The 22,722-nt window shown below is 32.1% G+C and overlaps 1 protein-coding gene across 1 annotated transcript in view; it reads right to left on the reverse strand.

Moving 5' to 3' along the window:
- The window catches only part of LOC127719801 (trichohyalin-like), a 56,778-nt gene extending 47,872 nt beyond the window's left edge, over window positions 1-8,906 (reverse strand). Inside the window, exon 1 of the mRNA XM_052226086.1 lies at window positions 8,737-8,906. Within this exon, the coding sequence (XP_052082046.1) occupies window positions 8,737-8,803 (67 nt within the window). The 5' untranslated portion in view covers window positions 8,804-8,906. The remainder of the gene's footprint in view (window positions 1-8,736) is intronic.
- Window positions 8,907-22,722: the final 13,816 nt, after the last annotated feature.

Below are 22,722 nucleotides of genomic sequence, written 5' to 3' on the forward strand. Positions count from 1 at the left end.
TCCCATAAACAGGCATATCAAAAGGCATCAAGAGTTCAACAAGTAGTCTTCAGCAGTAGACACATGTACAACTGTATACACTACATGTACATGTTTGTCAATCACTGGCCGTGGTAGTCTAAGTCTAAAAAATCTGACTTAATAAAACAGAGTTCTCAAGTCTAAGAAAAAGTACAAAAACTCTACCATAAACACATAAAAGATACAACATTCTGTCTATCATTAGTTTTACTGAGCAACTACAAACAAATGTATTAACATGCAAAGTACATCTATGGATCTATGAATCTGTAACAAAACCTAGCCAGAAAAGTTCACAACAAGCATCATATCATGAAAAAGTCATTAATTAAATTCTGCAGAAGACTGAAAAAAAAAATCCACTATTTCTGTGGACTAGAGTGCATAAAGCATACATGTCAGGATATAGTTAGGAAATTTATTGATTTGCTACATACAAAATGTTACATAATATGCAGTTAAGACATTAGGATGCCTCATAAAAGCTTCTAGAAACAAATAATTAATAGCATATTGTTTCACCAGTCTATGTTGTAAGCTTGTGAACAGTTTTATTTTACGAGTGAAAATGTAGTCAACATTAAACCAACACAGTAGCTAAATAATATTGCAAAACACAAAGTTAAATTGTATATTATACATATATATATATATATATACATTTGAGTGTCTATGTCAAATGACAAAAAATGTCACTTGGTGTAAAGCAGACAACAATCAATCAATCAATGACAAGAAACTTTTATGTTTGTTTGGGTGTTCAAGCCACGTTCAGCCACCTTGGCTGTATCATGTGTGGCCAGGTTATATTGAATGCTGCCAAAAAAAGCGCCCATAAAAAGCTGTTGTGGTAATGCGCAAAATCCTTTACATACAGTTTACAATGTACATTTAATTTATACAATACATATAGAAGAACTATATTCAATAATTTAGGCAAGATTTTTAGAAAAAATATCGCAAGTTTCAAAAAACTAAAGAATGTAATACCAATATTAAATCCTAACTTATTCACTCGGATTTCAGGAAACAAGGGGTCAGTAACTTATAAGACATCAGACAACATTATCAAGACAGAAACTGCCTTTATTCAGAAATCTGTACTCATATTTTTGAATAGGTGTGGGCTAAAGTTATGATTTCAGGACATTTCATTATTATTCAATGCTACATGTATATAACTAGAAAAAAACTGCTTCGCTGAGCGCAGCTAGATACGCCCGCAGAGGTCCAACCCTGAACAGTTGGGGCAAAAATGGACACAATATTCAAGCTTGATTCAGGTCTGAATTTGGATTGTAATTAAATATTTGACATATTATAGGTTTCTGAATAAATGTAGTCAAAGAACTTGAAATTGGTTATATGAATTGAATTTATATTCAATTGAAGATTTCTTGCTGTTGTGCAATACTTAGTAAATCTGTTGTCAGACTCATAATAAACAAATAAAGTTCAATTAATTCTCAATGTCATATTAGAAATTTATGAAAATAAAAAGGGAGCTTACATCAATAGATATAAACAATTCACCAAAGTTTCATGAGATTTGGTGAAAGCATTTTTGAGTTATTGTCCGAAAACTGGAAAATCACCCCTTTTTTTAATGAATAAACCCCCATAACTCAGAAATACAAAAACGTAAAATTTATAAAATTCTAAAGGGAGCTTACATCAATACATACAAACAATTCACCAAAGTTTCATAAGAATTGCTGAAAGCATTTTTGAGTTTTTGTCCGAAAACTGGAAAATCCCCCCTTTTTTTATGAATAAAACCCTGTAACTCGGAAACATAAAATCTAAAATTTATAAAAATGGAAAGGGAGCTCATGTCAATAGATATAAACAAATCACCACAATTTCTTGCAAGTTGGTGAAAGCATTCTTGACTTATTGTCCAAAAACTGGAAAATCCCCTTTTTTATTGAATAAAACCCCATAACTCAGAAACCTAAAATCTAAATTTTATAAAAAACGAAAGGGAGCTCACGTCAATAGATATAAACAATTCACCAAAGTTTTATGCAAATTGGTTAAAGCACTTTTGAGTTAATGTCCGACATGTTGACGACGGACAGACGGACAGAGGTATACCATAATACGTCCCGTAAACGGACGTATAAAAATAAGGAGATGTGGTATATATACATTTGAACCAAAAAGTTTTAATAATCTTCATTTCACAACATTTGGTACAATGTATGAACCTGGCAAATTGTAAGTAAATTTTTCTGAATTTATTAGTTCATTTATATAAAATAAAACTTACTAACGTTTATGTAATTCAAACTGCAAATTCTAACTTTGTCTTTGCAATAACAAATATAAAATAAAAAGAAATGAAAAACAGAGCACAGTCTGCTGCACTGCTTATTTTATTTGTTATTTTGTATAGGTTTTAATGTGTTCCGGAAAATAATATAAAGGGGAAAACTAATTAATATATGTTTTAAAAATAATAAAAAGAACTTAAGATTTCATACTGCATTAGGTCGGCAGATAAAAATGTGTTTTTGTCACTTTTTTTCCACTTAAAATGAAAGTAACTTGCTGTCTTTTTCCGTCTTTGTGTATGTCATGAGATCATTTGTGCTTTATTGTAAAATAAGGAGATGTGGTATACTTGCCAATGAGACAACTATCCACCAGAGACCACATACATAGATGTTAGCAACTATAGGTCACCATACTGCCTTCAACAATGAGCAAACCCATACTACATATACATTGTTTCATGTATATAGAAAGCTATAAAAGGCGCTAACATGATGTAACACAATTCACAAAGAGAAAACTGACATAGATCAGATTCAGATAAGTCACATACAATTGCATTTCATGATTTCATCTATAGGAATTTCAAAATAGATTCTTAGAAATTGATTGACTGATTGTTTCTTATTTAATGTCCAGCATTAAATGTTTCAGGCATATTTAGGACAAGTAAATTTGCTGTTGCTTTGAAAACAAGGAAAATTTTGAACCTGTCATGACTTTTCCCAGTTAAAACTTAACAGTTGATACAGCTATACATACATGTAGATATATATAGATATATATTAAATTCACAATATTTTTATGTGAATATCTATAGCTAACATCAGTTTCTTTGCAGTTCATACGATTGTAATATGTACATGTACCTTAAATATACATATTATAATCAACACTGCCACAGGACATACTTCATCTAACATGTATAACCACAAACCACTTTAAAACAGATTGAAATTAACCCTGATTCACTATATGGTCTCAAGATAACTAAATAATTATTCTGTTGGACTGTCAAAATATTACCTACTAAACTTACTATAAATTCAAAGATAACATTTGGGCCTGGAAATTACCAAATTCTGAAGGCTTCACTACAGCAACTTTTATCTATGCCTATGTTATATTTTATATAAAAAAATTATGATTTTCAAAAGAAAATACATGGTTTTTTTAAGTTAATTAACAGATTTTCTGTATGGAGATACAAGTACTAGGAATAATCTACTTCTATGCAGCTCTAAGGAGTATGATAACATCTAACAGGACAAAACTTTCACACTAATTACAGAAGGTTCTTACAACCCAGGAAGGTTCAAAACTAGAGGCTCTAAAGAGCCTGTGTTGCTCACCTTGGTCTATGTGCATATTAAACAAAGGACACAGATGGATTCATGACAAAATTGTGTTTTGGTGATGGTGATGTGTTTGTAGATCTTACTTTACTGAACATTCTTGCTGCTTACAATTATCTCTATCTATAATGAACTTGGCCCAGTAGTGACAGTGGAAAATATTTTGTAAAAATTTACAAAAATTTACAAAATTTATGAAAATTGTAAAAAATTGAATATAAAGGGCAATAACTCCTTAAGGGATCAATTGACAATTTTGGTCATGTTGACTTATTTGTAGATCTTACTTTGCTGTACATTATTGCTGTTTACAGTTTATCTCTATCTATAATAATATTCAAGATAATAACCAAAAGCTGCAAAATTTTCTTAAAATTACCAATTCAGGGGCAGCAACCCAACAACGTGTTGCCTGATTGGTCTGAAAATTTCAGGGCAGATAGATCTTGACCTACTGAACAATTTTATCCCATCAACTTTGCTCTTAATGCTTTGGTTTCAGAGATATGAGCCAAAATCTACATTTTACCCCTATGTTCTATTTTTAGCCATGGTGGCCATCTTGGTTGGTTGACCGGATCATGGACACATTTTTTTAAACTAGATACCCCAATGATGATTGTGACCAAGTTTGGTTAAATTTGACCCAGTAGTTTCAGAGGAGAAGATTTTTGTAAAAGTTAACAGACGACGACGACGGACGCAAGGTGATGAGAAAAGCTCACTTGGCCCTTCATTTATAAATTTTGTGTGTCAAAAGTTTTTTTCTCTATTTACCTTCATCAGGAACATTCAAACCTAAACATGAAAGCCAAGGATGTATAACATGTTACTTTGTATAAATATCTTGAAAATTCATGAGCTAAATGGCCAAAAGGGCCCAAAAAAACAAAATCAAATTCATCTTATTCTAAGGTCAACCAAGAGAAGGTGTCTTAAAACTACTTCATAATTTACAAAATTTGCTTAGAATGATGTGAATAAATTTAACACACACAATCAAAGATCTGCCAATTAAAACCAAAATAACGTAAAAATTTAAAGATATGAAATATGACAACATCTGACAAGGTTACTGACTTGGGATAGGCATATGAAAATGTGGCAGAGTTAAAAAAAATGTTTAGCTTGTTTCATCTTAACTTATAGTATTACTGTTCAACAGCATCAGAGTTCAACCCTACTATTTTTGTTTTGTTTTCTTGGTTTTTTTGTGTTTTTTTAAGGGGGGGATTCTTAATCTTTAGTTTTTCTGCCCCTATAAAATTATAAGGAGATGTTGTATGATTGCTTATGAGACAACTATCCACCAGAGACCAAATAAAATAGCTGTTTTAGAATTTAGTACAAATGTATGTACAAATGTACTCCCAATTCTTACTAAATTGTAAACATGGTAAATAGTACATGTACATGATGTATGTGTATACATGTCATACAAAATTTTTCATCTAATTTTACTAACATTGTATTTGTGTTTTCATGATTAAATAAAATAATTAATTTTACTATTAAGTTTTAAATTCATTTCATTTCATGATGCTTAGTGATGATTAGTGGTACAGCCAATCGTGTTACCTACCCTCTATAGATAAAGAACTATTATCATTGTAACTTTGCAACACATTTCTAATGCAAATATATGTGTAGCCTAGCTAAATGCAACAAAGTAATGAACCAATTCAGTAATGATGTTGTGACATGGCAACTCAGGATCTATTGTTCTAAACAGTTGGACTAGAAATAATATTTGAGGATCTTGAGACTGTACATGTGAATTTCAATTAACAAGAATGAAAGTTTCTGAATCAGCTCTTTAATGGCACACTGAGTATTTGTCCAGCAACAAACTTACTTACACATACTTGCACAATGAGAACTGGAGGCTAGAAATGTCAAATAAAAAGAAAATCCTTCAGAAATCTAAATGATTAAGGTCTTGTATATCTATACATTCTATGTCATCCACAGGGACGGATTTCACTTGTTTGAGACTCTTAACATATTGTGTATTAATTAGAGAAAGAATTGGTCAAACAAATCTAAGACAAACAAAAAACATGGACAAATGTGAACAGTTTTCCCAATTAAGATGTAAATGTATAGATAATCCTCCCACAAACTTGAAATTTGGTCTAAATTGGTGAACATGCAGCAAAAGAATTCAATTTTGATTGTTTTTTATATATTTACATACATGTACATATGATACAACTAATAGTTAGAGACTGAGAGTAAAACGTTTATTTTTTATTTCATTTTTGTTCATTGCTAAAAAGTGTCTACACAATTTGAGCATTCTTGTGGGTGACAAGTTCCCTTAGTGTGTTTACTAAGCAATATGATTGTATGCATATGTAACAAAAAAAATTTACAATTCACTAATACACTACACTGCTTTACATTTTTTCAAACATAAAATTGATTAAATGCAGGAAATAAAATAGGTATTCAAAAATATACAAAACTGGTATTCAGTATATATAGAACTATTCAAGCAAAAAAGAAATTTAATAATTTATCCTTTAAAAATGACTCTTTCTGCACAAAAATTACATATTTAGCAATGATCATGATGATACTACATGGTACTATGAAACAACAATTGCAAGACGTCTCAACTTTTCTGTGAAAAAAAGGTTAAAAAATCATATTGCCCAATATTTTCATTTCTGGGAGTATTGCACAGATCAGGAAAATCTGGGATTTCCCGCCAGGTTAATACTTTGAATACATTTTTAAAAAGGACAATTTCAATCAAAATATAATTTTTTTTTCAACACTGAGAAAATAACTGCATTTGATGATTAATTATATTACTTAAAGATGATCTATATCACATTTGGCAGGTACAATTTAGTGATATAGAATACAAACTAATTTAGTTGCTCTAACATTACATTAAAAGTAATATTAAAGTTAACTGCAATAATACATTTTTTATATATATATGCCCTACAAGTTTTTTTTTACAAAATTAAGCCAAATTTATTATAGGATTAAACGCCTTTTTAATCCTTATAATTCTTTAAAATTGGAGATAAAGAATTGATTTTTCCACATTCGTAACCTCTATCACACGTATATTGTATATTTGTGTTATTGAATTGGCCTGGTGCATGAATATATGTGTTGGTTAACGCAAAAATATGTACTCCATGAAATTTGCTATCTGATAAAAAATAAATTACAAAAATAACTTATCATTTAAATGAATGTTTTTGTATTTATTATTTATTTTAACGATTAGCACGAAGTGAACTTAAATATTTTTAACGTCGAGCCGGATTGTGTAATTATCGCCGTCATCTTGTTTACATTGGTTACAAAAAGTAGTCAACGTCGTCTATCGAAAAATAAACAATGTCAAGATCCACTACCGGAAGCCCTCTCGACCAATCATATTAACGTATTCCCTAATATGCAAACCATATAAGAATTATAATCTTTTAAATACAGGGGTCCTGTTCTCAAGCTTATGATTAAAATCAAAGAAAAAACATCTTTTTTCCAACATGTCACAATTTGATATTGCTTTTTTGTTAGCAATGTTATTCATGTTACTACCAACTTCCCCTGTAATTTTATTGACATTGTATGCCTTTAATATTCCAGCCAGAGATTGTGTTAGGAAATAAAGAATATATATAAAAGTCTTTATTAGTTGTAATATTTCTAAATATTTATTTTCTCTGATCAGACTGATTAACTTTTTGGGGAACTTATTAGTTCTGAATGTCATGAATGTATCTTGTACCAGTATTACTATAAGCATCAGGTTTTACCAACAAAATTCCTTAGCCGGACTTTACTAAGTGTAGAATATGTTGCCCATTCTGTGGATATAATTTACGGATCAACTGAACTTGGCGACCACAAAACTTGTATACTAGTATTGTCAACAATACTCGTATATAATTAATGTACAAGTATTGTAAAAAAAATTTAAAAAATCAATAGGGTTTGTTATCAATCATTGATGTGTTTTATTAACAACTAATTGGTGTTTTTTTGTTCTAATGCATTTAGGCAGATATAAAAATTGAGACTATATGTATGTTGCTTTATACTTTTATTTATTCACATACATACAAACATACTTAAATTAATCTGGGACTATCATACTACTGTAAATTCAGAAATTATTGCGAGGTTTTTATTAATGCGAATTATGCGAGTGGATGAAGATCGCAATAATAAGAACTCGCATTCTGATACCTGATACTTATATCTGTATGCAGATTTTCCTGAAATCGCATTATTTAATCTCGCATTTTAGTCCATTCTTCAAAAATCGCAATAATAATTGCACGCAATAATTTCTGAATTTACAGTAATAGTATGGGACTATTATACTAACAACTTAAATTAATCTGGGACTATCATACTAATAGTATGGGACTATTATACTAACAGACTATTATACTAACAGTATAATAGACCCAGAATTAATACACAAGAAAATATGTACAAAGAAATCACAATAATAAATCAGAAACGTTCATATGCTGCAGCTGTAAGCAGGGTGGTTCTCATCTGGTCAATTGTCTTTGTGTCCATCTGTATGCTGACGCATTATGTTGATGAATTATAGTCATTTCGTACCCTAACCATATCGTACCCTGGCAAAAAACATTCGTACCCTGACCATTTCGTTACAAAAAATGAATAATGTTTCTAATTTTCTATCCTGAAATACATATTTTTTCAAATCATTACATTACTTTTGAATATTTTCGAGGAAAGGCAGTAATAATTAATCTACTTCAATGTATTTATATTTTATATAAACAATACTATGACAATACTCGTACACAATACTTGTACATTAATTATATACGAGTATTGTTGACAATACAAGTATACAAGTATTGTGGTCGCCAAGTTCAGTTGATCCTATTTTACAATTGTTTCATATTTCTAATAGGTTAAAAGACAATAACAAGATTTTCAGCGGTTGTCAAAAAAACTTCTTTTTCTTTAACACTGTCACTTATTCATGTTATTTCATTATATCAGAGACATATAATAAAATTGTATTATATGTCTCTGATTATATTATTTGTATTTTCTTCAAATTTACCTTGATTGACTTTGCCTCTTTGTGGTAATGTTTCTCTTCCCGTTTCCCTTGAACTACCTTCTGCCATTTTCTTGTTAATTCGTAATCCTACATGATGAGACTATTAACCGAATTAATCATAACATTTTTCAAGATTTTTTAATAGGCGGAAGTTAGAAGTAAAACGGAAATGAGTGTGCTGGAAATAACTAAAAACCACAGATGATAATTCCAAGTTGAACCACTATGGAGGCGGAAGAACTTTCTGGGTATTTAAAAAAAACTGTTTTCGACAGAAAGAATATTTTTCAAATCAATTTTTGACCAATATGATATATTTATATGAAATTGAAATGTTTTCGTCCTGAATATGCATAAAAATTTTGCCACTGGATTTTAGCAACACTCCATCACTGCTTTTATGAGCTTGTTTCACCCTTAGATTTGGACTGAAGCGAGTTCAACTAAGGTGTACACCTCTGAGGAGCCAAACATTTCTAGATTTAAACTTTTTTTCTTAACCTGATTTTTGGGTTCTTCTGACTGTGAGAAAGTAATTGATGAAGAAAAAAATGAGGGTGGTAAAGGGGGGTGCTTGCACGGAAAAAACGTGAAATAAGACATAATTTCACGTTGAACGTGAAATAATTTCTGTCATGAACGTTGCACGAAAAATAAAGACTTTGATGTGAACCTTTTGTGACTGGGTCACTGTCCTCTTGTATATATAAACTCTCTGTTTTACTTAATATTCCGGATTAAGTATACACATTTATGATATAAATGGTTTACGGCTTTTAAAAAAAGTATATAACGATCTTCTTAACTTTTAAAATGCAAATATTGGAACAATATCATAGGCCTTTCTGCTTTAGCAAAAAACAAAATTCAATCATTTGTTTTACTTGACGATCCCTGCTTAGTGTTTGAAACTTTATTTGAAAAATACCGAGCACGCACAATAAGCATTTAAAATTCACGATGCACGTAAAATTAAATAAGCAGAACACGTTGAACGAGGCACCTGTCTTGCACGACTGAACGTCAAATAAAAAAGTTATAACACGTTGAACGTGAAATAAAAAACGGCGATCACGTTGCACGAAAATAACCCTTTACCACCCTCAAAAATCATATGTGCACCCTTTTTTGGCTACGGGCATTTATAAGTAACGTCACGGTACCCAAATTGCACCGAGTACCCAAATTGCACCTATTCAATATAAACAGCTGAGAAATTCTTAAAAAGTTTTCTTTGAGACTAAACAATTTGTATTTTAGTTATTTGACATTATACACGTCTTATAAAATAGGTGAATATATTCAAATATACACTAAACGTTCACAGTTTATATCAACAGATGAAGCTTTCACTGGAAAAGAAAAATGTACGAAAACGCCGCGTTCACAAAAAGTCATCTTTTAAAAATGAACAAAAAAATATGTTACAAGCATCCCTCTTAAAAAAATGAATAGTGAGCATGTACTAATTTCAAATTGTTCTAAATATTTGAAAAAATAAAACAAAACATTTGTTATTTGATTTTTAATGATGTGAATTTAAGCATGGGTGCAATTTGGGTACTCCTCGTTACAGAATCATGGATAGTTTGGAGGTCGATTCAAACCCATTTTTCTATGACTCAATAGGGATTAAAAATCAAATTGGTGTACCTATATAATAAAGAAGGATACGGCTACAAAATAAACACAGAATGGAAATTTTTGACTTTATCATAAAAAAACTTATGTGAAAAAACTGTCAAAATAGGTGCAATTTGGGTACCGTCTCGTTACCTATTTTTAATGATTTTCCCATTTTCCATCAATTTTTACCTTTTTTTTTTGGCTATGTTCATGAAAAAAAAATCATAGTTTCACAATGAAACTTTTTTTCATACTTTCACTAAAGATGAAGTGGACCAATCTGAATAAATTTAACTTAAAAAACTCTAGGTTGGTGTTAATATTAGAAAGTTTTATAAAATGTTGTTGCTCTTTCGTGTCAAATTCACCATGCTATCAATTTTGTAAATTTGTGATTTTTCTCGGGTTTTTTTTAGAACAAAAAGCATATTATTTCAACTTCTTTGTTATAAATGATAGAAAAAAAACATATCTCAGAATTTTGAAAAAAAAATTATATGGGATGTACATGTTTTGGTAAAATCATTTCTTTTTACTCCTCACCCATTTTCTCAACATTTTGGCTGATGACCTTTACCGGATTGGTTATAAAATTTGAAAATTTTAATACTAAAAAAATACTTATAGTAAGTACACAATTTTTTCACGGAGTTTAGTTTGATTATAATATTCATTAAATTCATTGATATTTTCCACTTGTATCACATGTTTTGGAAATAATTCCCGAACGAGATTTCAACGAGTCTGAAACATCAGAAGAATACATCCGTTCAGTTGCCTCTAATGATCGACGGATAGATTGAGAAGCTGTTCCTTTCGCGATACCCAGTTATCATCAATTGAAAATGGGAAATATAAATTTTTCGCCGCTTTCAGTTTACATTAATTCTGGAAATAGTAAACTAAAGGCAGTGGCTATCTTGCCGGCTTTGTCAAAATGGCCTCTTAGGTGCTACTTTACCGACTCCGGAAAAATAGCCTCCTTAGTGGTATTTTGCCGGCTCCAGCGAATTCGCGATTTATATAGAGTTTTGCTATTTTGCTGGTCTTATTTCAATTTTTTTTCCAGACAAAATGAAATAATTTTTTTATTGACATTATTGACGTTCGAAAATAGAAGACTATATACTTCGTTGTCAAAAAAACTTGAAAAACTCTATGGTCAACTCATATGAAGAGCTAAAGCAGGATCTGAGCACTTTAAAAGACCAGTATGTGCAACTGCGCAAACGTGATTCAAGGACTATAAAATTTATGAAAAAAAGCGCACCAAACAAAACATTTAAAAACCATCTAATCTATGGTGCAATAAAGTAATGCTGTGTTTATGGCGCAAAGAGCACAAATTCATCCACTGATAATCAAGTTGTTTCATCATTACATGTTCATGTATCTTCGTTTTTATCTTGCAACTATATACATTAACGAATGGCGGCACGCATTTGTGATGACAAGAAGCTAAATGTTCAAAACATGCGAAGTTTTCCGTCATTCAACATCTTTCAATCGATTATAAACAAACTTGGTATACGGTCTTTGCACTAACAAGTGCGTTCTAATAAAGTGCATTATATTACAAACCTAAAATAACAAATAAAACATAAGTGTGTTATTCTCGCTAAACAACAATTCATAATTAAACTATTCTAAAAACCTTATCCACCAAGTGTTATAATTGTGCAGTTCATGTCAGAAGTGGCAGCATCTTTCTTGTACAAGACTACAAGATGTACCAAAAGCAAGGCACTGGTTTTGTAACATTCGTAAAGCATTTTGGAGTTGTTTAATTTCACTTTTAGTTTCAAAACTTAACGGATATTTTTGTCATAATTTTTAATCAAAATATCAATTTAAATGTATTATATTCTGAAAAAAGGATGTATTTTTTTTATGTAAAGTAACTTTTGATTCCAAAATTTATGAGACACTTTTGATAAGAATATCAATTTTAATATGTATGCTTTGCTCATGTATGATTTTTTTTTTTAAAAAGGCACATTATTAGATATTTCTTATTAGCATGTTTTAGTGTATGTTTCTCCATTTTTAATTAATTTACTGAAAAATCTTAATTAAGACCGGCAAAATAGTAAAATTCTATATAAATCGCTATTTTGCTGGAGCCGACAAAATAGCGCTAAGGAGGCTATTTTGCCTGAGCCGGTAAAATAGCAACTTAAAGGCTATTTTGCCGGAGCCGGCAAAATTGCCACTGCCTAAACTAAAATATATTATGTCCCAGATACAGTCTATAGATATAAACAGTTTTCCTATTTTATGAGTTTTTCGGGTTATATTTGCTACATATATATTAATTTTGATGTTTTTCTTTCGACATTCATGTGTATAATTTCTAAATGTATGCAAGGTTTTATAAAACCAAAAATTTCGCCAAATTACGTAACAGTACACTTTGCCTGAAAGGGGCCAGAGACACCATAAAGTCTCTGAAGGGGCATTAGCTACAATTCATACTTTAGACTAAAACAATGATTTTCACGGTTTTGTTTCTAACATTTATAAAAGCGGAACGTTGAAATAATATTCCAATTTTATCAAAATAAGCTAAAAATGATTGCTGGTGTATTTTTTTTTTTTTTTTTGCGGGCAACCTTTTTTGAATCCGTATTCATGCGATATTTGAATTTACCATTGTTGGCGCTATTTTGCGCATGTGCTCAGCATGTACAGGAATTTCGAATGTCATTTGGAAAAGGGAAACTAGAGAAGACAGGATCAGGAAGACAAATTACGATGACCGATTCGACCCAATCTGAATTCAACCCGCAAACTGAAAATAAGTCTTACACAGGTTATGAGTAATTAATTATAATGATTTATGTTTTCATCTGTGCAATTGGAGCAAACAGAACTAGAACAAAAAAAACAACAAATATAACGGATTCCCATTTACATATATACTTACCTGTCTATAGCTCATGATTCGTATTTTAAGTTTTCCAGTCTGTTTATATTATAATTATAACGGGTCGCATGTCCTTCGATATGTTTTCAGCAACGTGGGTCAATACACACGAAATGGTGATGCTTTAATTTAATAGTACAATTCCAGACTTTGTGTATTTTTCTCTTTGGAACTTTTACAGTTCTGAATAACGTTTTAGTAAAAACATACATTAAATGAAATTTAAGAATTTGAATAATCAAATTCGATGCAGGGGCGGATCCAGACATTTTTAAAAGGGGGGGTGGGGGTTCCAACTATATGTCCCCATTCAATTGCATTGATCGTCCAAAAAAGGGGGGGTTTCAAGCTGTCGGGTGAAAATTTTAAAATGAATATTTAAAAGGAAAGTTTATTTTGTGGCAAATACAGGACTAAAATTCGAAGATAAAAATCTTGAAAAGAGTCTAATCGAGAGTTCGATCAAGTGACCGATCGAGAGAGAAGACCCCTTTGTTAATGTAACCCGTAGAACTGAATTGGAAGCTCACGAGAGAAAAAACATGGAATTCTAGGAAATAACTTGTAATAAAATATCGAATATACAATATAAATATGGAGTGTTGTATGATTGCCAATGAAACATCCAATCATCAGAGACCAAAATGACGTAGATGTAAGCAATTATTGTTCACTGTACGCCTTTCAACAAATGAAAAAAAACCAACACCGCATACCAAGCTATAAAAGGCCGCGAGATAACAAAATGTAAAACAATTCAAACGAAAACAAAAACACCGCCACAATTATGGTTAACATGTGTAATACATGAAATTGAATGCATTTATTTTGTAAAAATGTCCATAAAGAACAATTGTTTCAAAAATATTAGTATGTATGCGTCCGCATTTTATCAAGTTAAATCATTATAATATAAGAACAATAAGATGCAGTATGATTGTCAATGAGACAACTCTCCACAAGAGACCAAATGACGCAGAAGTTAACAACTATAGGTCATCGGTTGGCCTTCAACAATGAGCAAAACCCATACCGTACAATAAGCTATAAAATGACCCGAAATGTCATATCTAAAACAACAGGCACATACAGAATGTGGCGGGGTTAGACGTGTTTGCGGGCGCCAAACTCTACTCCTTACCTGGGACATTGGTGTAACACTACAACATAAGGACATTCTGTATAAATCAGTTGAAAAGGGTTTTACTCATCATGCAGATTGACACAAAGAACAAACAAACTAACAAAAAACTAAAAAGACACAAAGTACAGATCTTAGAGTAATTGCACTTATTGGAATCTAGTTCAAAGCACACGACAACTGAAACAAAAATCATGTATCTATAAGCTTAACATATCAATTAGTACACCATCCAACATCCTATGGATTTAGTGTATAGATGTCTTTAACAGTCGGAGAAAACCATGACCTTGTGCAATGCCAAAATATAGGTATCGACAGATTGTAGGACAGTACATATGTGTATAACAATAATATTAAGTTTGATTTTTTACATTTAATAATATATTGCCAAAACTTTTTAACTTTAATCACTTAGTAAGTACTTAAAATGATCAAAGAACAAAAAAAGACAACTGTTTTATACACTGTGACGGCTGATCCAAATGCAAACATTCATTGAATGTATTACACAGTCTTCAGGTAGAGCAAAATACATTTAACTTTTTTTAAGCTTTCCCTTCGACCCTCTTTGCCTACAGAACCTAGCCAATTGATTAAATGTTATCGTCTTAAATGTGGCTGAAATGTTTGACACTCGACTTGAGAAAGCAATTGCAAGTTTCTTCTAGTAGTCTACACGTAGATGGAATAATAATGTATAATGTATTCACAATCAATCAGATCTTGTGTGTTTCCGAGTAAACCGTACGTCAGTACTTTGATTTTACTGTTGTAATGCTACTAATGTATAATATTCAACACTAAATTTTATTCAGGCTTTTAAGATATTCGTGTGTACAAATGCGTGTTTAAAAGGCAAGCGTGTTCAAACATTTTGCCGTTTGCTCTTACTGTATAGTTTTCTTTGCTATATGTTACAATACACGGCTTTTGTGTTTTCCTAAATACGACCACGTACGACCCTTTTTAGCGTAAGATTAGATCCCAAACCATCATCTATTAAACGACAAAACGGATATGGTGAAGCTCGATGGAGTCATCTTTTGTATCTGTGTAATTGAAAGGTAAAACATCACTTTCCTTCACAATAAGGAACCGACCAGTTAGGCATCTTTTTTCTTACCCCTTTTTTGTTTGGTTTGGGGGGGGGGGGGGGCTATTTACCGTGGGACAAACACATTTTTGGACTCTGATATAAAAAAAAATGTCCAATAACATACAGGAACACAAAATTTGTTTTTGAAATCCAGTGTCAAACTATTTTTTCACTTCCCTTCTGAAACAAAAATAATATTTCAAGAAATTTATAATAAGTTAGAACCAAATAATTTTTAATAACCATGCCCCTCACAAAAGGTGAATGATTTGTGCCTTAGTTTCTCCAATATCATTTCCGTCGATGATTACTCATCATCTTCAGGGCGCAAGTACTTCTTGTTCTAAAGTGTCCGCACAAAAAATTTCACATAAAACATATATATCATTTATTCCAACGTAATTAAATATTCATTGACCTCCGGATATCAGAACATAGGCTTGTAAATATAACACTTAGCGTAAAAACTATCAAAGAATCAGTTAAACAAAACTCATCATCCTGAATTTTAAAGAAAATGAATTTAAGGAAATATTTGACTAGTTTAGAGGAGGGAAGTGGATCGTAACCCTTGGCTAGCGAAGATGCTACATGTATGGTCTTCTATTCTTTGTGTGTGTGTGTGTGGGGGGGTATGCCAATCTGATTGCAAAGGACAGGATTGCGACGTAGAAATGCCATTGTTGGATGGTCTGAATGCATCACTAATGCCACGTTTGGTCGTCTCTAAGTATAATGTGAAGTTGAAAGCATACATCAAAAGAGAAATACAGAAAGGGATAGATTCTGGGATAAAGGACATGATTTTCAAATATTACACAGGAAAAGGTACGAGAATCCGTTGTCAATATGGAGTCGCCTTTAGTGAATAGAATTGATATACTTGAAGCTAGATTTACAAACGCGTTACAAACGACATTAAAGGTAATGATTTAACCAAAGTTTTACGTGACATAAAATTCTTTGTAATAATGAATCATTTACGAATTTTCTTGTTTTACATGAACTTTTATATGAAATGATTGTGAAATTATCTTACATGATTCAAGTATAAAATCGCAAATCATTTGATTTTGTCTAGAATACAGTCAGAATATATTAGTATCTAATTTTGTACATAAATTTATATTTGGCCCCTCGCCCAATTGAACGGGTAAAATAATAAGAGTCGGAAAATTACATTTATGATAAATCATTCTAATTCACGATTCGAAAGCGTCAAAAAGAACAAAAGTTGTTATATTGATACATGTAGTCTTAAATTCTAGCTGTAACCTGAAGAAGGTGCTCTCCGGATTTTAAAGATTTAAAAATTGTTTAATGCCAGAATTTGTTTTCAAGCTAGACAATTTTAGACGTTGTTGACTCCGCTTTTACGGTCTTTTACAAACCGCACAATTAACTTTTGGAACTTTATTTATTGATTTTTAAAAATGTATCAACGTAGAATTTAAGAAAGGTATATTATTAATCATATCAGTACCGAAGCACTGACTATTGAAATTAAGGGACAAGCATTCCACCGGCAGCGACCGGTATTGATCCAGTGCTAGAAAATGAAAATAATACTTTATAATTTAAGTGAGTCCGAAGCGCTTCTATGGATACCGCTTCTATCGATACCGCTTCTATGGATACCGCTTAAATGGATACCGCTTCTATGGATACCGATTCTATGGATATACCTTATCAGGAACGCTCAAACCCATACATTTGAAAGCCAAAGATGTATAATAAAATTGAGAATAGAAATGGGGAATATGTCAAAGAGACAACAACCTGACCCAAGAGCAGACAACAGCCGAAGGCCACCAATGGGTCTTCAACGCAGCGAGAAAATCCCGCACCCGGAGGTGGTCCTCAGCTGGCCCCTAAATAAAATTGTGTACTAGTTCAGTGAAAATGGACGTCACACTCAACTTGAAAACATATAAATGAACTAAAATTAAAAAACATACGACTAACAAAGGCCAGAGGCTCCTGACTTGGGACAGGCGCAAAAATGCGGCGGCGTTAAACATGTTTTTTGAGGACTCAACCCTCCCCCTACGAGAGTAGCCACATGATCAAAAGGAAAAATGAAAATGTAAATGCTAGACTAAATTTTAAGCCACAGATGCCAACCTTGTTAAAACATATCTCAGTCTGGTGATTAACAACCATACACGTCATCTTTTAACTCCAAATGGTAGTTATATACGATGAGTGGTCATGGTTTTGCAAGATTGAAATAATTACGAATTCCACTAAAAAGTTTAATTTTCCCATGCATATACATACACATTAACACATACAAATATATATAATTAAAAGTTAAAAAGATAACAACGAACCACAAACATATAAATAAACCCGAATAAAACACAGAAAACCTTAAATTCTAATAGTCTGATACTATATACTAGTATACAAGTTGACAAGCACCTTTCGTATCAAGACAAATATAGCATCTACTCAGAACTCTTCCCGTAGTCATCTTATGTATGGTACAACATGAATAAGTAACGATTGTTTGTAATTTCCCGAAAAAGTCGTCAGCAAAGAACTACTTTTGCTCATGTAGTACTTTTAATTTTGCTGTTTCTTTCAGGGTAGAAATCTAAGATCCATGATACCACCTTTCATATCAAGACAAATATAGCATCTACTCAGAACTCTTCCCGTAGTCATCTTATGTATGGTACAACATGAATAAGTAACGTTTGTTTGTAATTTCCCGAAAAAGTCGTCAGCAAAGAACTACTTTTGCTCATGTAGTACTTTTAATTTTGCTGCTTCTTTCAGGGTAGAATTTCAAGATCCATGCATGATACCACCGTCGCATTCCATGCCAAGCTGACAAAACATACAAGCATTAGTTCCTCGCAAACCATTGTTTTCGGTCATATGATCACCAATATCGGCAACGGTTATAATCTTCATACTGGAATTTTTACTGCCCCATACGATGATTTTTACCTCTTTATTGCATCTTATATACCATTTGGGAGTTGCTGGGTGCATTTACAAATGATTAAAAACAGCGATGAAATAGTACGTATGAGATCTGGAACAATGCAAGCTGTAGTGAAAATACAGAAAGGCGGTGTTATCAAATGTCGCCTGCGTTGGCTACAGCAGAAACCATACACGGGGATTACAGCTTCTTTTCAGGATACTTAATCACACGGGATGCTTAATATTATTAGATTGGTGATTTAAAAAAATAAAATAAATAATCTTTATTTCAACAGGATAATTCCATTAGGTATTTATTTTATTAATCACATGACGTCTTAACAACTACGCTCCCCCTGGTATATCAAAATAGATAAAAACCCTTTCCCTTAGCTATAATTGGCAAAACCTTTTGTTATTTTGGGTCCTCAATGCTCTTCATTTTCATACTTTATTTGGCATTTAACTCATTTGATTCAATCATCACTGATGAGTCTTTGGTAGATGAAATACATGTCTGGCGAACAAAATTATAAACCTGGTATCTTTGAGTCTTTTCCCCATGAAATTGATTTAGATTAATTATACCCTACTTGTTTTTAGTAAGTGCCATCTTTAAAGAATATTACAATAGTTTACACTCAGGAAATGTCTATTTTTCAATAATAGTAAATATCCAATAAAAGAAAAGGTATATTTTTGAATTGTATGATTGATAGTCACAACACATTTTGAATATTATAATTCGGTTAACTGTTTTCAAATAGAAATACATTAACTAATAACCCTGTTTGTTCATGATAATTCTAGCTGTAGAAATTACACACCCATGCTTTTTCCCTATTAGGGTTTTTTAATGCAGGGTGCATGTTCTACGATCTTGCTATATTTTATGCCATATATATATATGTAGTATAAGTTAATTGCTACATTAATCTTTTCTCTTTTTAATAAATAACAATAAATTAAATCTGTTTCTTTTGTGAAATATACAAACTCCTTATTTAGTCCCTTTTTGAAGATGTACAAGTTTGTCATAGATAACTTGAGTGTAAAAGTTCAAAGCTTCGGATCTCTGGCTGTGTCAAACCACTTGAGACTTAATCTGGTATTTGCATGCTGGTTCTCTGTCAATTATTTATCATTTGGTTGCAAGAACAAAGACTAGTGGCCTGGAGTCAGAATAATGTTTCATGGTAATAATGGTGTTCCATGTTGATTTTGAGGTTAACTTCTTGAAGGTCAAACTCTAGAAATAGACTCAAGTTGGTGCATGAAAAATTGATTGATGTTAAACGCCACTTTTCAGCACTATTGGCTGTTCCTTGTGGTCAGTTTTTATTGGAGGAGGAAGCCATAAAGAACTTTACTGACCTTTGGCAGGAAAACACAATCCTAGTCAATTTGATTTTTTTTTTTTTTTTTTTTTTTGTGTTTAACACCACTTTTAAGCACCGCTTTTGGGCTATTTCGTGGCGGCCAGTTTTTATTGGTGGAGGAAGCAGGAGAAAACCACGACCTTCGATAGGAAAACTGACAATCCTAGTCAATTAAGATTGGAGTAGAGTGCACCCGCACGAGCGGGATTCAAACTCACAACCTCAGTGTTGACTGGCTTGTGATTACAGTAGTAACTACTTGGACCACTCGGCCACCGAGGCCCCTTCCTTAGGCTAGTCAATTAAGATTGGAGTCGAACGCACCTGCCACCTGTGCGGTTATAACTCACAAACCTCAGTGTTGACAGACTAGTGATACAGTAATTGAACTACTTGGACCATTCAGCCACCGAGGCTCAAATGCATGAAAGGGTTTTTCTGATAACTGTAAAAGGTTTGCTGTTATTGGAACCAAATTTGTATATATGGTCACAAAATCCAAATTTACTGTGAAGTCGACATGTCTTAAAGGTCACAGATCCTAAAAATAGACAACAAACTATGGAGGAAAAAAATTGTTTTCACTGAACCTTACAAGGAACTGAACTTGGATTCATAGTCACAAATAATACACGACAGATTCCAACTTTGTTTTTGTGATTCAAAATAGAAGATCAAGGTCATGAAAGAAAAAAAATACCAGCTGGTGAAGAACCAAATTAGGGCTTTCTAATAAGTTGCTAAGTGCCCTATAATAATAATCAGTGTGTTTCAGTCCATCAGCCCTAGCTTTAATGTTGTACCACTTATCAAGGTTACCTGAACTCATTTCCATAAGTTGTATGTGGTGTTTATAGCTATACAATGAAGATCCTTAATATTATTTTGGTGATTAAGAAACAAAAATTGTAGTAAGAATTTAGTTTTTATCGCACCTCTGTGAGGTCGAAAAAGCTATCCCTGGCTGGGCTGGACCACTTACAACTTAAACTGGTATAAGTATACAGCTTCTTTGCCAACTATACAACATTTAGGAGCCAGAACAAAGACTGGTTTGCATGGGAGTCAGAATAATGTTGTAGGGTATGGTGATCCACGGATTTTTGCTTGTTTTTTCCATCAGCATCAGCAATGTATTAGTTTGTGATAAGGTCAGTTTAAGGGGAACCACTAGTCGTGGGTCAGTGATATTTGGTATGCAGATGAATATGAATTGGGACATCTAATTTCTATGCAAGTTTTTTGGCCCTGTCTCCTCAGTCGTGGTTTATTGACTTTGAAACTTTGGCATAGTTTACATGTTAAAATTTGTGATTAGGTCAGTTTAAGATGAACCACTGGAGGTAAGACTGATATTTGGTATGCAGTTGCATAAGCATTTGCATGTCTTATTTCCATGGAGATCATATAGCCTCACCCTCCTCATGGTTCAGTGACTTGCATAGTATAAGTGTTGATAGTTTGTTACTATATAGAAATAAGAAGATGTGGTATGAGTGCCAATGAGACAACTCTACATCCAAGTCACAATGTGTAAAAAGTAAACAATTATAGGTCAAAGTACAGTTTCAACATGGCCTTGGCTATGTCTGTTTAATATGATTCATTTATGATAAATCTTGTAACCAGTTATATCAGCTTTTGTACAGCTCATAGTTAACATATTTTACATGTATTTTAGTAATTATACCCCCGCTTTAAAAAGTGGGGGTATACTGTTTTACCTCTGTCTGTCCGTCCATCCGTCCCATGAATATTTTTTGTCGCATCTTTCTCAGGAACTACATCATAAGGATTTCTGAAATTTGGTTTCAGGGTTTATATAAATCAGCTATACCGTGTGATGCGTTTTCAGAATTATCACTCAACAACTTCCTGTTTACCAAACACATATTTTTACACTATTAAAATTATCCATTTACGGCAGGGGTATCATCAGTAAGCAGTAGCTCGCAGTTTCACTTGTTATGTCAGTTTAAGGAGAAGCACTGCTGATAATTCAATGATATTTGGTATGCAGTTGTATTAGCATTGGGATATCTCATTATTATTTGTCTATGTGCCTCCAGTCATGGTTTCATTGACTTTGAAGGTTTTTGCATAGTTTACATGTTGAAAGTATTGCCTTTTACTATCAAATTACAAAAAAGTAAAACAATATCTACTTTTTAATTGGAACTTACTTTGGATTGTTTGATTGTTACTTGTTTAACCTTGAACTTTGGATATAAGGTCACAATCAATAAGAGCAATACTTTTATTTTTAGGCTAATATATCCAAGTTCATGTTCACAGTAACTGAAAGTAATGGACAAACAGGACTTCTTGATGTTAACTGAAAAATTGTAATTGGTATTGGACCACACTTAAGTTTTTAGTCACATGTTAAGGGAAGAAAGATTAGGATAGATTTGGGGTCACATCTCTTAAGGTTAATGTTTGAGATACTAAAAATAATTTGTGCAGAAAAGGGATATCCATATGACTTTAGAAACATACCTTAATCAAACTTATATACCACTATATGGGACCATCTGTTAAAAGTAAGAGTTCTAATTTTCAGTTCATTAATTTGAAGGTCATAGTGGTATGACATTTTTATAAAAAAGTCTAAAACTTGGAAAAAGGGATTTAAGGATTAAAACTGGAACCTTACATAGGACTGAAACATACTTGTATGAATTTATATACATAAATGCTTTAATCATTATGCATTTTGGACATTATTTATTTTTTCATGTTAAATTTCCCCAAGTTGCAGAAATGTATTTTACAATCCAGTTTCAGTTGAGTAAAATTTGTACCTTAGCCTGCTTAGGGTTTATTTTCTTTGTTACAATATTTCATCTATTGCCGTGTTTAGAAGTATATAGTGTAT

The sequence above is a fragment of the Mytilus californianus genome, unplaced genomic scaffold (genome assembly GCF_021869535.1).
Source record: "Mytilus californianus isolate M0D057914Y unplaced genomic scaffold, xbMytCali1.0.p SCAF_11, whole genome shotgun sequence".
Classification (NCBI taxonomy): Eukaryota; Metazoa; Mollusca; class Bivalvia; order Mytilida; family Mytilidae; genus Mytilus; species Mytilus californianus.